The sequence below is a fragment of the Tripterygium wilfordii genome, chromosome 17 (genome assembly GCF_013401445.1).
Source record: "Tripterygium wilfordii isolate XIE 37 chromosome 17, ASM1340144v1, whole genome shotgun sequence".
NCBI classification, from domain to species: domain Eukaryota; kingdom Viridiplantae; phylum Streptophyta; class Magnoliopsida; order Celastrales; family Celastraceae; genus Tripterygium; species Tripterygium wilfordii.
The window spans coordinates 10657727-10670884 of NC_052248.1; the positions used below are offsets into that span (position 1 = coordinate 10657727).

The window sequence follows — 13158 nt, forward strand, 5'->3', positions numbered from 1 at the left end:
TCTCTTGAACCCGATTGTTAGGAATAACAGGGGTTAGGGATAGGCACTTTTGGTGTAACCAGGAATGGAGCATCGGATAGGATAGGAAAACCGATTGTCAATGATTGAATAGGGAATTAGGGATTAATGAATCAAGAAAAGTCTATTGGATACGTGGTGGTGACATTAGGTGCCCTAGTACCTTGTCTCCTTGATGTATTTGTTAATTGCTTTTAATTACGTATCTTAGTGTTAGGTTACAATCAAATCCAATTTTTGATTCTCCATCTAGCATAACTTAGCTTTAATTGATATTAATTTGGATTACCAATACATCCTCGTGGGAACTATACTCTACTCATACACTTTATTACTTGTGCGATTTGGGCACCTGCAAATATTTCGCATCAGATTTCACCCTCCAAAAGTCAACCAAACAAGAGATTATCTAATTTCACCCTCATTCTCACCTCAAAACATCAACCAAATGCCCCATATGAGTCCATTTAGGTGTGAGGTGTGATTTCTTGTGCGAGGTGAGTTCAGTTTGTTAAGGTGGGTTGAGTTTGAATGTAAAAAAGTGTTTGGAAACTGATAATTTGACTCTAAGTTTTGTTGAATAAATTATGGTGTCCGAAATATCAAGACATCAAAACCATGTATGCTCTTGGTTTTAGTTGTAATATATTTTAATTTACTCAAAACTCTTATGACATGAATAGATATGTGTAATGTTTGTTTCAAGCAATTTAAACTAAGGGATTGAAACAGAATGTATGAAATATAAGTTTAATTAGTAACAGTAGACAAGAGAACGAACAAGCAATTGAATTAAATGGGAGAGAAATAACAAACGTAAGAATTTTAAATATTTGGATCGATTTTTTAAGAAGACGAAAACATAAGTGATGATGTAGTTAATAAGATTAAAAATGGGTGTAGTAAGTGGAAGAGTCCGGAGTTTTATGCAACCGAAGCATTCCCTTGAGGTTGAAGGAAAAATTTTATAGGTCAGCTATATGACCCGCAATGATGTATGGTTCCAAGTGTCGGGTTATGAAGAAACAACATATCTAAAAAATGCATGTCATAGAAAATGCAAATGTCATATAGGAGTAGCACCTTGAAGATAAGATACGAGAAAATTGTTTAAGATGGAATAGACATACTCAATGTAGAGATAGCGGTGTGGCGGTGAGAATGAACAAGAGAATTTGTATAGGAGAGAGTATGAGCCGACGAGAATGACCTAAAAAGACATGGCTGAAAGTAATAAGAAATGATATGAAGTTAATAGGAGTGGATGAATATATGATAGAAATGAATGGAGAATACACACGATGAATTCCCATTGATGTTCTCATAAACTCATGTAGCCGACTCCAAATTTTTAGTATAAAGACTTTGATGATGATGATGTTTGTCTCAAACATCATCAAATTCAATTAAGTTTCATAAAAGTTCATCACAATTCAATGTATAATCAAATAGCATACCATGATTATATTATCAAAATCAACATGTAAGACCTATGGTCCAACAGAAGATTGTTACACAAATATATTCTTTAATTTGTTAATGTATTTAATTGGGTAAACTAGAATAATTCAAATACTCATAAATTAACATAGTAAAAAAAAAACACACAATTATCTCATTAGTTAGAAAAATTAATGATTGTAGGAGTGAATTGAATGGTGATAATTTTCATGAAGGAATGACTAATGAAAAAGAGGTGGCATTGTTTCTTACACCTAAATCTAATTACCCTCTTTTAGGAAATGGTTCACCAACTAATATCCAACCACAACAATAATTTGCAGTTGGTGAACCTTTCTTTGACCATTTCTTTCCCTACACCTAACAGCCTGCAATTGTAGTTAGGAAAAAAAAAAACCCATAAAACTGTGATTTTTTTGGTCTTTTGTCTAGATCATGCCACTTTTAGCCTTACACATAAATTCATTAATTTAGGCAGTATTAATTGAGATTAAAAAAAAGACATAAAATGAATATCCACAATGCCATCATTCATATCCATTATAGGCAGTATAAATTGAGATGGAAAAGATTATTTTTTTTAAAGAATTATTGGTAACCTAACGATTAAGAGAGTGTTTATGTCTTTTTTGAGGTTATAGAAACGATTTCTATTTGGAGTCCATACATAAAATTTTTGATGAATTGCCTGACTTGTGTGGTACGTGGACGGGACACCAGCAAAATGTCAATAATAAGATTTAAAAAAAAATAAATAGGAAGAACATATCAATATACAAAGAAAAAAAACACGAATAGCTCAAATGACCCTCATGTGTGAAGATATCTCATATTCCCTTTTCCTGTATTCAAAACATACCGAGCAAAAAACTGTCATTATCCTTGACACGTAGGAAGAATATTATTGTACTGCTGACCTGTATAATAATATTCCCTTCTGAAGGTGACTTGTTTAACTCTCCATATCTCCTGATGTGGAACCCATTTTGAAATATGTCATTTTAATTATGAAATGTATTTAGATAATGACAAAACTACCCAATGCCCCTCTCTATTGTTTCATTTTATTACTATTAAACGTTCAAGTGTCCAAATCTTGTTTTCCCCCTTTTTTTTAATGAATGTTCAAATCTTCTTGTTCACTAGTCGCTGTTTTTCTTGTTTTGTTTACCAACCCTTAATAACCAACTCTTTCTTTCTTTATTTCACTGGGATAAACCTAATGCTCACATAGTTTAACACAAATTGTCAAAATTTAAGACTAACTTGAAAGGAGGGTTCAAGAAATGACCAATCCTACCAAACTTAGCCTTTATATGGCAACCCTAAGCATCATAGTCCCATGACCAAGGTCACGAGTTCAAATCTCATCTTCATTCTTCACTAGACAAAACGGGGATCACTGTTTTAAAATTTACCTCAATACCTTACACGACTTTGTTCTTCTGAACTGTTATTGATACTTAAATTCAGAAAAGACTTCGATGTATGAGAGAGATTGAAACTTTGCTTATAAATTCACTTGGTTGAGTTATGTCAGACCGAGATAAAAGTTTTAATCTTGATTTTAATCTTGATAAAATCGGACGTGAGCATGAACCTAGATTTTTCTTTAGAAAAACCTTAATATATGTAATGTAACTTGAAAAGAAAAACGAATTAGTAACAGAGAGGTCAATTTCTGGATGCAGAAAGTCAGAGCAGAATTTTCTGCTGTTGGTCGCTTTCCGAAGAAGAATGTAAATTTGTAGGAAATAAATGTGACAGTGGAGTGAGGTGTTGCATTTCTGGTGTTCATCTCAGTCAATACCTTGGCCGCCTAACGCCTTCACTACTAGTACATAGTCCAGAGTTGTTGTGCTTATTCATTATTATTAAGATCACACAGAACGAAGAATTTGTCTAGACATTTGTTTCTGACAGAGATATGGCGGTGGGTGAGGGAGCGAAGGTGGATGCGCTCCAGCCATTCCCGGTTAAGGAACAACTTCCCGGCGTTCACTTCTGCGTTTCCAGCTCTCCTCCATGGCGTAAGTCCCGTCCACACCTTCTCCGCTCCTTACATGAACACCATTGCCGCACTCACTCTATTTCTCTGTTTTCCGCTCGCTCGCTCTTTGGTTTTCCATTTTGTTCCGCCCTCCAAGAGTAATGGAGAGTTACGTGATTAATTTTGGCGCTCCCGCGTTCATCGTCTGTTTTTATTTCTATTTGTGTAACTTATTCAATGCGTGATAATGATTTCTTCGGGATTTTCAGGTTTTCACTTCTCATTTGATGAGTTTTCTATTTAATTTTTTTCTTCCGAATATTAACAAATTGCAGATTTTACGGATTTCTTGACAATCACTCTGGTTGCTTGCCGAGAAAGAAAAGGGACAAATTTAAGATTTAAATTTATAGCATCTAATGTTAATCCTACATGATAGCTACTAAAATTTGGTTCCACTGAATGCAGCCGAGGCTATACTTTTGGGGTTTCAGCACTACCTCGTGATGCTTGGGACTACTGTGATGATTTCCACTATAATTGTGCCTCTGATGGGTGGTGGCAATGTAAGGGAACTGGATGATGAAACTTTAATCTGTAATTTCATTTTCTTTAGTACTTATGATGAAACTTTATGTGGTTTGTTTTCTTTTACAACAGGTGGAAAAGGCTGAGGTGGTTAACACTTTGCTTTTTGTTGCTGGGATAAACACACTCCTGCAAACATGGTTTGGTACTCGGCTCCCTGTCGTTATTGGGGGATCTTATGCCTTCATTATCCCTGCCATTTCGGTTGCTTTGTCAAGCAAATACAGTCAATACATTAAACCTCATCAGGTGGGTTTTGACAAGAAACCTATATGGGGGTGTGTTCGGTTTTTTTTGAAAAAACATAAAAAAGGGGTGTATTCAGATCAGGTTAAATTTTAATGGGGTTTCTTAGTTTTGGGGGTGTGAATGGGAAAACGTGGGGTGCAACTAAGCCCCACCTAAGTTTTAGGTTTTTGCTATAATCCATCTATGGCTAAGAATGGCCATTTTATTAAATTATTAAGCAAATTTTAGTCCATTATTCAAGGCTCATTAAGTATGCTATATTTTCCATGAATCTTCCAGAGATTTAAGGAATCCATGAGAGCTCTACAAGGAGCATTGATTATTGGGTCATTCTTACCAATGGTGATCGGATTCTTTGGTTTCTGGAGAATTTTTGCGAGGTTGGATATTTCTAAATGCCTTAGAAGAATCTAGGTTGTCTCTTTCTTTTTTCTTGTAATTTGTTTCTGATGTCTTGTGATGCAGGTTTCTTAGCCCTCTTGCTGCCATTCCCCTTGTGACTCTCACTGGACTTGGCCTATATGCACATGGCTTCCCACAAGTAAGATTGCCTGCCCTTCTTTCTGTTATCACCCCATTTAGATAAAGTTATCATATCGCTGCTTCATTTTCCCGTTACTTTCAGTTTATAAGCTAGTATGACTGTGTGAAAATCCCAGAGTATTTTTTAATATATTAGATGGATAATTACTTTGCTTCATGGCTTAATTCAAAAACAGAAATAAGAAGCTTTGATCTTCATCTAGTTTCCAGTCTGTTTGCTCTTGGAGTATTGGGTGTGATTTAGGATCAATCACCCATAAGATCGACAGTACTAGGTACTAGTCAAACACTGTGATCTTGACACATCAGCTAAATCGCTGGTGATATTCTTAGAAAAGCAAGCTTGTTATGCTTGTCTTGACAGTCATTCTCACTTGTCAAACTTGTCTTCTATTGGCTAAACTCTCACTCTTCCTTGTACACTTCTTTGCTGACTTTCTTATCACATTTTTTAATACTTCTTTGGTGATTTTATTTTTCTTTTATCTTTGTTTTTGTACAACCAGACATGGGCAAGTAAATCAAAGAAGGATAAATTATTGACTTGATCCCTTTAATTATTTAGCCATGTAAATCTGGAACCATGTTTAGTGGAGCATTTCTTTTCTCCATGGAATTATATTATGTTTAGTTAATTTATTTACAGTCACATTTTTCTTGTTGATGCTTGTAGCTAGCGAATTGTATTGAAGTTGGACTCCCAGCACTAATTTTGGTTGTTTTATTATCTCAGGTCAGTGTTATTTTTAATTGCTCATATCCGTCAAAGTTTATTACAGTTTCTAATGTTAATTAACCTAAGATACAATATTCAATGCTAAATGGCTATATCATTTTGTATTCGATGCTTTTGTGTGCCTCTTTCTGGTGTTTGAGGTGCTCTCCAGATGGTTCTGTTCTTTTTTATATGTTGCCCTGCACACTAATTCAATAGGCACAAGACAGGTGCCCTCTCAGCCTTCAACATCCAACATGTGGAAGGAAAGAGTGATTGCTTGCATGAGAAAAGAAACTAATGAGCTTTTCCTCTGTTCTTGTTTTGATGTTGTACCTGACAATTGGAAAAAATACCCTTGCAGTATGTTCCCTTTCTGATGAAATCCAAAGTATCCATATTTGATCGATTTGCAGTCCTCTTTGCGGTTGCTATTGTGTGGGCATATGCGGAGATTTTGACAGCGGCTGGTGCTTATGATAATAGACCTGCAAAAACTCAAATTAGTTGCCGTACTGATCGTTCTGGACTCATTAGTGGTGCTTCTTGGTGAGCTCATTATTTGCAAGTAAAACTCAATTATTTAGAAGCATTTCTTGTTGATCTCTTGCTTTATTGTGCCAAACTATTTATCTTGTTTATGCTTCATATATCCCTGCTAGAGATTCTAGTTCTGTTATACACTATGCTCATTTGTGGTGCTCCTTGGTGAGGTCGTTAGTCGCAACTAAAACTCAAATATTTAGCAGCATTTCTTGTGGATCACAGTGTTTTAATGTATGAAACTATTTATCTTGTTTATTCTCCATTTATAGAACTGCAAGAATTTCCAAATTTTCAACATACTGTGTTCTTTGAAGTCTGTAGTATGGTCTTGGGAAAGTTTACATCTCAAAGCACTAGATGGGGTGGACTCCTGAATCCAAACTATTAAAACTTGTATGGTAAGAGATGTGCAATAAGTATAGCATGACTTCAATAACTATTATGTCCAAGCATGATGTTTGTCATAAGCATCAAACAATACTTCCTTGGATGAGAAAAAATGGTGCTTTGGGTACATGAACATCAATGACTGGTTCTTCAAATACGATTTGATGGCATGGGCAGTCTATTAATTTGATATCCTTTATTGATGACCTAAAGTCGAGTAACCATGGTTGAATAACATTTTTGCATTGTACTCCATGAAACTTAACTACTTAAGCATCCAGTAGCTGTATTATGAGCATGCTACACTTTCTCATCACCTCATATTTTAGTTTCTTCAAACCATTGGAAACTACTATCCCTTTGGTTAATTTGTATTATACTTCAAAAGAGCATTGTTGACTTAACTTAGACATTTCTGATGTTCTAAGGTATTTCGTAGTTTATCTAGCGCTTGGTGTGGTACATCTTAAGATTATCTTACATTGGTAGTGAATACTTGCTGGAAGATACGGTTTTCAAGTTTAACCATAAGTATGTAGGCTTTAAATTGCTACTGGAGGTTTTATACGGTTGTTATATAGATTTAAAAACTTTGTCATCAACTCTAGTGGGGACTTATAGACCTTCAAGCACATCTTACTTTCTTCTGTGCAGGATAAAGGTTCCATACCCATTCCAATGGGGACGTCCCACTTTCAATGCTGGCAATGCATTTGCAATGATGGCTGCTTCTTTTGTTGCTGTTGTTGAGGTTCGGTTACTAAGACCTTTCGTGATATACTAAATTTGTAGGTGGATTAAGTCCTGTAATAGAAATGTCACATTAACCTTCCTTTGCCGCTTGATTTTATCATTTTTCCTTTCTGAAAGGTTTTTTTCCAAAGAAACTACATGGTTTCTATCTGCATTTCAGATCATCATTTGGCTTTTGTTTGTAATTTGGACAGTCTACAGGTGTATATATTGCAGCATCAAGATATGGGAGTGCCACTCCTGTTCCACCTTCTGTACTGAGCCGTGGTATTGGTTGGCAGGTCAGAACTGATCTCATGATGTGTGAATGTTCATCATAGATTCTCGTCATGATTGTTGAACCTTTGATTTTTGTTCTCTATAATTTCCAGGGAGTAGGCATATTGCTGGATGGGATATTTGGCACAGGAAATGGCTCCACGGCTTCAGTGTAATGAATTCAAGCTTTTGATATTAGTTAGATGCTTTTGCTTTAGAGAGAAATGAGAATTTCCACCATTTTGATTAAGCTTCTCCAAGACATTGTCAACCTGCCTTTTACAGATATCTGTATATTGTTTTTGGACATTTTAACTATATAATTTATTTGTTCATAACTTTGCTGTTTTTTCCTGGTTTTCTAATGATAGTCAAATACTGTTATCTGATACCCTTCTTCTTGTATTTCTAGTGAAAATGCAGGCCTTCTGGGATTAACGCAAGTTGGAAGTCGGAGAGTCATTCAAATATCGGCTGGCTTCATGCTTTTCTTTTCTGTGCTAGGTGTGGCATTACAGTAATGAATCGAAAATAATTCCATCTTGTTATTATCAATAAGGGTTTGTGCTTACTTTATTTGAGCTGTAATGCTGATAGGACCTTTGAATTATGGCTGATATTTGTTTGCTTACTTTTCGCTCTGATGGTGTCATAATTGTTGTTGGTGACAGGGAAATTTGGGGCTGTTGTTGCTTCTATTCCACTACCAATTGTTGCAGCTCTTTACTGTGTCCTATTTGCATATGTCTGTGAGTATCCTCTTTAACCTTTTCTCTGTCCTCTTTAACCTGCTATGTGTCCTATTTGGCAAACCAATTTCATAACAGCGAAGTATACCTGCCAAGAATTAAGGCATTTGAAACTTGGTCTTTCTATTTCACTTACAAGATGAATATCTGGGTTCATCTGCAGTACAAACCCTGTCCCACGGGAATACTAATTTGTGGTTTGAGTCTGTAACACCTAAATTACAATAGAACTATATTCATCTTTCCTAGGCTTGCCATCTTGTAGTGAACTCTATCTTTATTACATAGTAGATAAATATGATGGAACTTGAATATTGCATCTGACCTGTGTATCTGGTAGTAACAAACAATCTTTAAGCAATGCCTTAGGTTTAAATTAATGGCTGGTTACTGGCTTGCAGCATGATGGAACTTGAATATTGCATCTGACATGTGCATTTTTAATCGACTAAGAACACTTAGCTGGCAGAGGTATGAAATATGGTCTGCCAAATTACACTTAGAACAACTATATATTTGATTGCAATGTTAGCAAATATCTATGAGAAAATTTTTAGGAAATAAAGATTAAAAATAGTAGATGTAACATATGAAATAGTTTTGAGCGTCTTGTGGTACTACTGTTTCATCTCTTTTACAGATAGATCTGAATGGACTGTATTTGAGATGTTCTTTTGGGGTGAGCAGGTTCAGCTGGACTTGGTTTTCTCCAATTCTGTAACCTGAATAGTTTCAGGTCAAAGTTCATTCTTGGGTTTTCCCTCTTCATGGGCCTTTCCGTGCCACAATACTTCAACGAATATCTTTTGATTTCTGGTCATGGCCCTGTTCACACTGGTTCCACATGGGTACACACATCGAGCTTGAAGAATTTATCCCTCTAGCAGTGTCATTGTTAAGTTCCATTTATTCAGGAATTCATGTCGCAGTGATTTATTTTTTCCTTATTTTCTGTTTCTTTTGCAGTTCAATGATGTAATGCAAGTGATTTTCTCATCACCAGCAACTGTGGCTATTATTGTTGCTTTCTTCTTGGACTGCACTCATAGTATTGGACACAGTTCAACTCGACGAGACAGTGGCCGGCATTGGTGGGAAAAGTTCAGGTTTTTCGACTCGGATACCCGCAGTGCTGAGTTCTATTCATTGCCTTGGGACCTTAACAGGTTCTTCCCCTCCTTTTGACTTGAAAACTTACAGAATACAGAAGATGAAAACTTTTATATGTATAGGAATGCTTAAGACTATGATGCCAACTAGGTTATACCAATCTTATAGATAACACATATTTGAATTTACTGGACCAAATCTGAGAAGGCCGATTAACTGTTAGAGATCATAATCAACAAAGTGTACTGTTGAATTCTATAAAAATGCACCAATTGATTATGATTTACCGTGTTGTTAATATGGATATCATCCTGGCAATGGACCTAACATTGGTTGCCTGTAAAAAAAGTGAGTTGCTGGCTGTTGTGGAATTCTGATGGTTGATTGACTGTAGGTTTTATGTGTTTCTTACTACAATTGGAATTCCAAATACAACTAGTTATTCTTTTATAAGAGAGAACTGAAAAAACCAACGAGAGGTGGCTCGGTTGGCAATCAACTGGGTTAGACATATATGTGTCCAATGTTCGATTTCAATGAGAATCATATTTCTCAACGGTATTTTTTTTAAAAAAAAAAACAGAGAGAATTCAAAACCTCTTCTACCTTTATATGAAGCCAATAGTCTCTATTATATGTTCATCACATGTGCATTCTAACTTGTCATCCATTCGATTCTTGAAGTCAAAATCACACAGTAACGTTGAATTCAGCTCAGAAAGGGAACATTGAGATTTATTGTGTTTATTGCTGTGTCCATCTCATTTTATTTGACAGCCATTCCTTTTTAGCTGTCCACCCTTTCCTATTTTATTTTCTTATCATACTAATTTAATCAATATATAAGCATATAAACAATAAAAAGAGAACCTATTTAACATCTGAATGCTGATAACTGATAAGCACTGATTTGCTAAAAAAAAAATATGCTTGAGGACAGAGGACTGATCAATCACAGATAAGAAGCATATGAGCTTTGATTAAGTAAAGTCATTGCATTTATGTCTTGCCTTTACATGGAAATATTCACAATGTGTGCTTGTGTATGGGATTGGTTAAGTGGTAGGTTGTTAGTATGAACTCTCATAAAGGCAAGGGGTCCTGGGTTCAATTTCCTTGTACAATGAATTCATTGGAGCCACTCCCATAGGCTAAAAGGAAAAAATAAGGGTGAATCTATTTTAGTTGATTCAAGTTTTGAACTATCCACTTTCTCATTGTATGTACGAATGTTTACACTTTGAACAGAGTAAAGAGAGAGAAACTATTGAAATGTGGTTATATCTCTAAAAGGGTGAAAGAGTATTTGTAAGTAAAAGCAAAGGGCAAAAGCAAAAATATGTTGTTATGCATGAATTGTGGTGATTATCATCAGTACCGAAGCAATATTATATTCCTCTTTTTATTGGTTTTCACTCGTCCAAATAACATAATTGTGGCCATTTATGTTACATACTATATATCTATCTTGTTGATATAATTACATTACCACCAACATAATTCTTACATTACCACCTAAGTAAAAAATCACGAATAACTCATACGACACTTATGGACATGATCTTTTTTAGAGTTCTTCATTTCGAGCTTCTCCGTCCATTCCCTAAATAAGAGTGATTGCTCACATAATTGGGTGAGAGATTTGTTTTTGGTCAAAAATAGAAAAACAAAAACCTCAACGGAGATACAATCCAGTGCTTTGCAAGAGCCAATAAGCCTCCTCGATTCCATGCAACCTCTTCTCTCTTTCATTCTCTGTGTTGTGAACTTGTGATTATCTACGCTCCCCATCTCTGAAGTCTGAACACACGCATACATCCCCCACTCTACAATTCACAACACCAACAGAACACAGAGAGAAAACATGATATACCCCGTCGACACCTAACCCAGCCATGATCCAACCCCGATTAGACTTCCGATTCCGTCGCTCCTCCAATGCCGTAAACCTAAGCGATCGCACCTATTTACACCAACATGTCACACTCGCCGGACCAATCCGTCTCCTGCGCTAACAGCCTCCACTGCGGCGAGGACGCTGTCGACCTTGCCGACACGTCATTCTCCGACCACCTTCCCTTATCGGCCGATGATACTGCCATTTCTAGATTCGTTGATATTGAATCTCAGTTCATGCCTCGCCTTGACTATCTTCAACGCTGCCGCGATCGGACTGTTGATGTCACCGCCCGCCAGGACTCCATCAAATGGATCTTAAAGGTATATATTATACATTGATTGATTTTGTCTGTATCTGTATTTTAAATGGATTGGGATTATGATTTTGGGGCAATCCAATGCAGGTGCATACATATTACCATTTCAGGCCAGTTACAGCTTTACTCTCCGTCAATTATCTCGACCGTTTCCTCTCCTCTCATTCTCTCCCGGTAATTAGAATCAATACCCCATAAAATTTTCGGGGGAAAATGGAAGTTAATTTGGGTGTTTTTTTTTCTCTTCCATTGAGCAGCAGGCAAATGGGTGGCCGTTTCAGCTGCTATCAGTGGCGTGCTTGTCTTTAGCGGCCAAAATGGAGGAGCCTCACGTGCCCCTTTTATCAGACCTGCAATTATTCGAACCCAGATTCGTATTCGAACCCGTAACCATTCAAAGAATGGAGTTGTGTGTCATGGCCAATCTTAGTTGGAGACTACGCTCCATCACACCCTTCGATTATCTCCATCATTTCATCTCAAAGCTTCCATCTTGTTCTTCTTCAGGACCCGGCGACCTCACTCGGCTCTTAAAAGCATCAACGGATCTCATTCTCAGTACCACCCGAGGTAACCCGAATCCATTCCCAATTGAACCCGCTTTGTTGCTTCAACTCTGTATCATTGAATTAATAATTATGTTTTGCCTAACTGTCTACAGTAATTGATTTCTTGGATTTCGCACCATCCACAATCGCAGCGGCCGCCGTGCTATCCATTGCCTTCGGCGAGATTCTGGATTTACCTGAGTTTCAATTTCACGAGAGAGTAAACAAAGTCGTATGCATAATCATTACATTCTTTGTTATTTTGTTCAAAGATTTGAGAAGCATGGGAAGTTGTGTAAATTTTCGTTATCTTTTCTTTTCCGGGACAGGAAATGGTGACAAGCTGTCATCAACTCATGGAAGAACATCTGATCGACGCGTGTCCTTCCTCTGGCTGTAAATATTCAACAGCCGACACGCCAACTGAGCCGCTTAGCCCAGTCGGCGTGCTGGACGCGGCTGGCTGTGGAAGCTGCGACACCCATTCCGATACTCCTGGCCCGGGGAGCCAAGCGGAGCCGGAACCGAAGCGTGTTCGGTCGAGGGATCATGTATAGTAAACGGTGGATAAGAGCAGTGTCGCCTAATGAACGGACAGGATTGGATAAACTTAAAGGGGAGGAAGAGGGAATTTTGAGTATTATATAAATTGATTATATCCAATTATGTTCGGGTATAATCTTTTTTTTAATAGATGGGCATTTTGGTCAATCGAAATACATACATATATATATATATATATATATATATATATGTCATGATTTTTCAATTATTACCAAGGTGTATCAACTGTGAATCAGAAATTTCACACATGAAAAAAATGATGAATCATATGCTTAGTGAACTTATGTGTGCTACACCCAAGTCACTCGTTAGAGTAATATTGGACAAAAATGCCTTAAATGATGAATCATATGCTTAGTGAATTTATGGGTGCTACACCTAAGTCACTTTGTGTGTTAGTTTTACGAGGTTTAGTGATAAATTTCTATAGGGCAAAATCATATGGACTTAGAAGGTGTTAAGT

At 36.7% G+C, this 13158-nt stretch overlaps 2 protein-coding genes across 6 annotated transcripts; both read left to right on the forward strand.

Moving 5' to 3' along the window:
* The first annotated feature begins 3283 nt into the window (after nt 1–3283).
* On the forward strand, nt 3284–9738 carry LOC119982252 (nucleobase-ascorbate transporter 4). Of its 2 annotated transcripts, XM_038825540.1 has the most exons (14): nt 3284–3509; nt 3938–4035; nt 4130–4306; nt 4586–4686; nt 4772–4847; nt 5523–5582; nt 5929–6113; nt 7152–7248; nt 7445–7531; nt 7622–7680; nt 7921–8012; nt 8180–8257; nt 8945–9105; nt 9224–9738. In XM_038825540.1, exons 1-14 carry the CDS (start codon nt 3407–3409, stop codon nt 9440–9442), a joined length of 1593 nt encoding a protein of 530 aa, XP_038681468.1. In that variant the 5' UTR covers nt 3284–3406; the 3' UTR covers nt 9443–9738. The 2 variants fall into 2 exon arrangements, with proteins under 2 accessions (XP_038681468.1, XP_038681469.1); XM_038825541.1 differs by lacking the exon at nt 8945–9105 and having other exon boundaries at nt 9224–9360.
* A 1183-nt stretch (nt 9739–10921) lies between these two features.
* On the forward strand, nt 10922–12860 carry LOC119982021 (cyclin-D4-1-like). 4 transcript variants are annotated; one of them, XM_038825174.1, is made up of 5 exons: nt 10922–11587; nt 11671–11757; nt 11844–12153; nt 12245–12363; nt 12461–12860. In XM_038825174.1, exons 1-5 carry the CDS (start codon nt 11345–11347, stop codon nt 12686–12688), a joined length of 987 nt encoding a protein of 328 aa, XP_038681102.1. In that variant the 5' UTR covers nt 10922–11344; the 3' UTR covers nt 12689–12860. The 4 variants fall into 4 exon arrangements, with proteins under 4 accessions (XP_038681102.1, XP_038681100.1, XP_038681103.1 ...); XM_038825172.1 differs by having other exon boundaries at nt 10935–11587; nt 11841–12153; nt 12461–12844; XM_038825175.1 differs by having other exon boundaries at nt 10935–11587; nt 12245–12360; nt 12461–12844.
* The last annotated feature ends 298 nt before the right edge of the window (nt 12861–13158 follow it).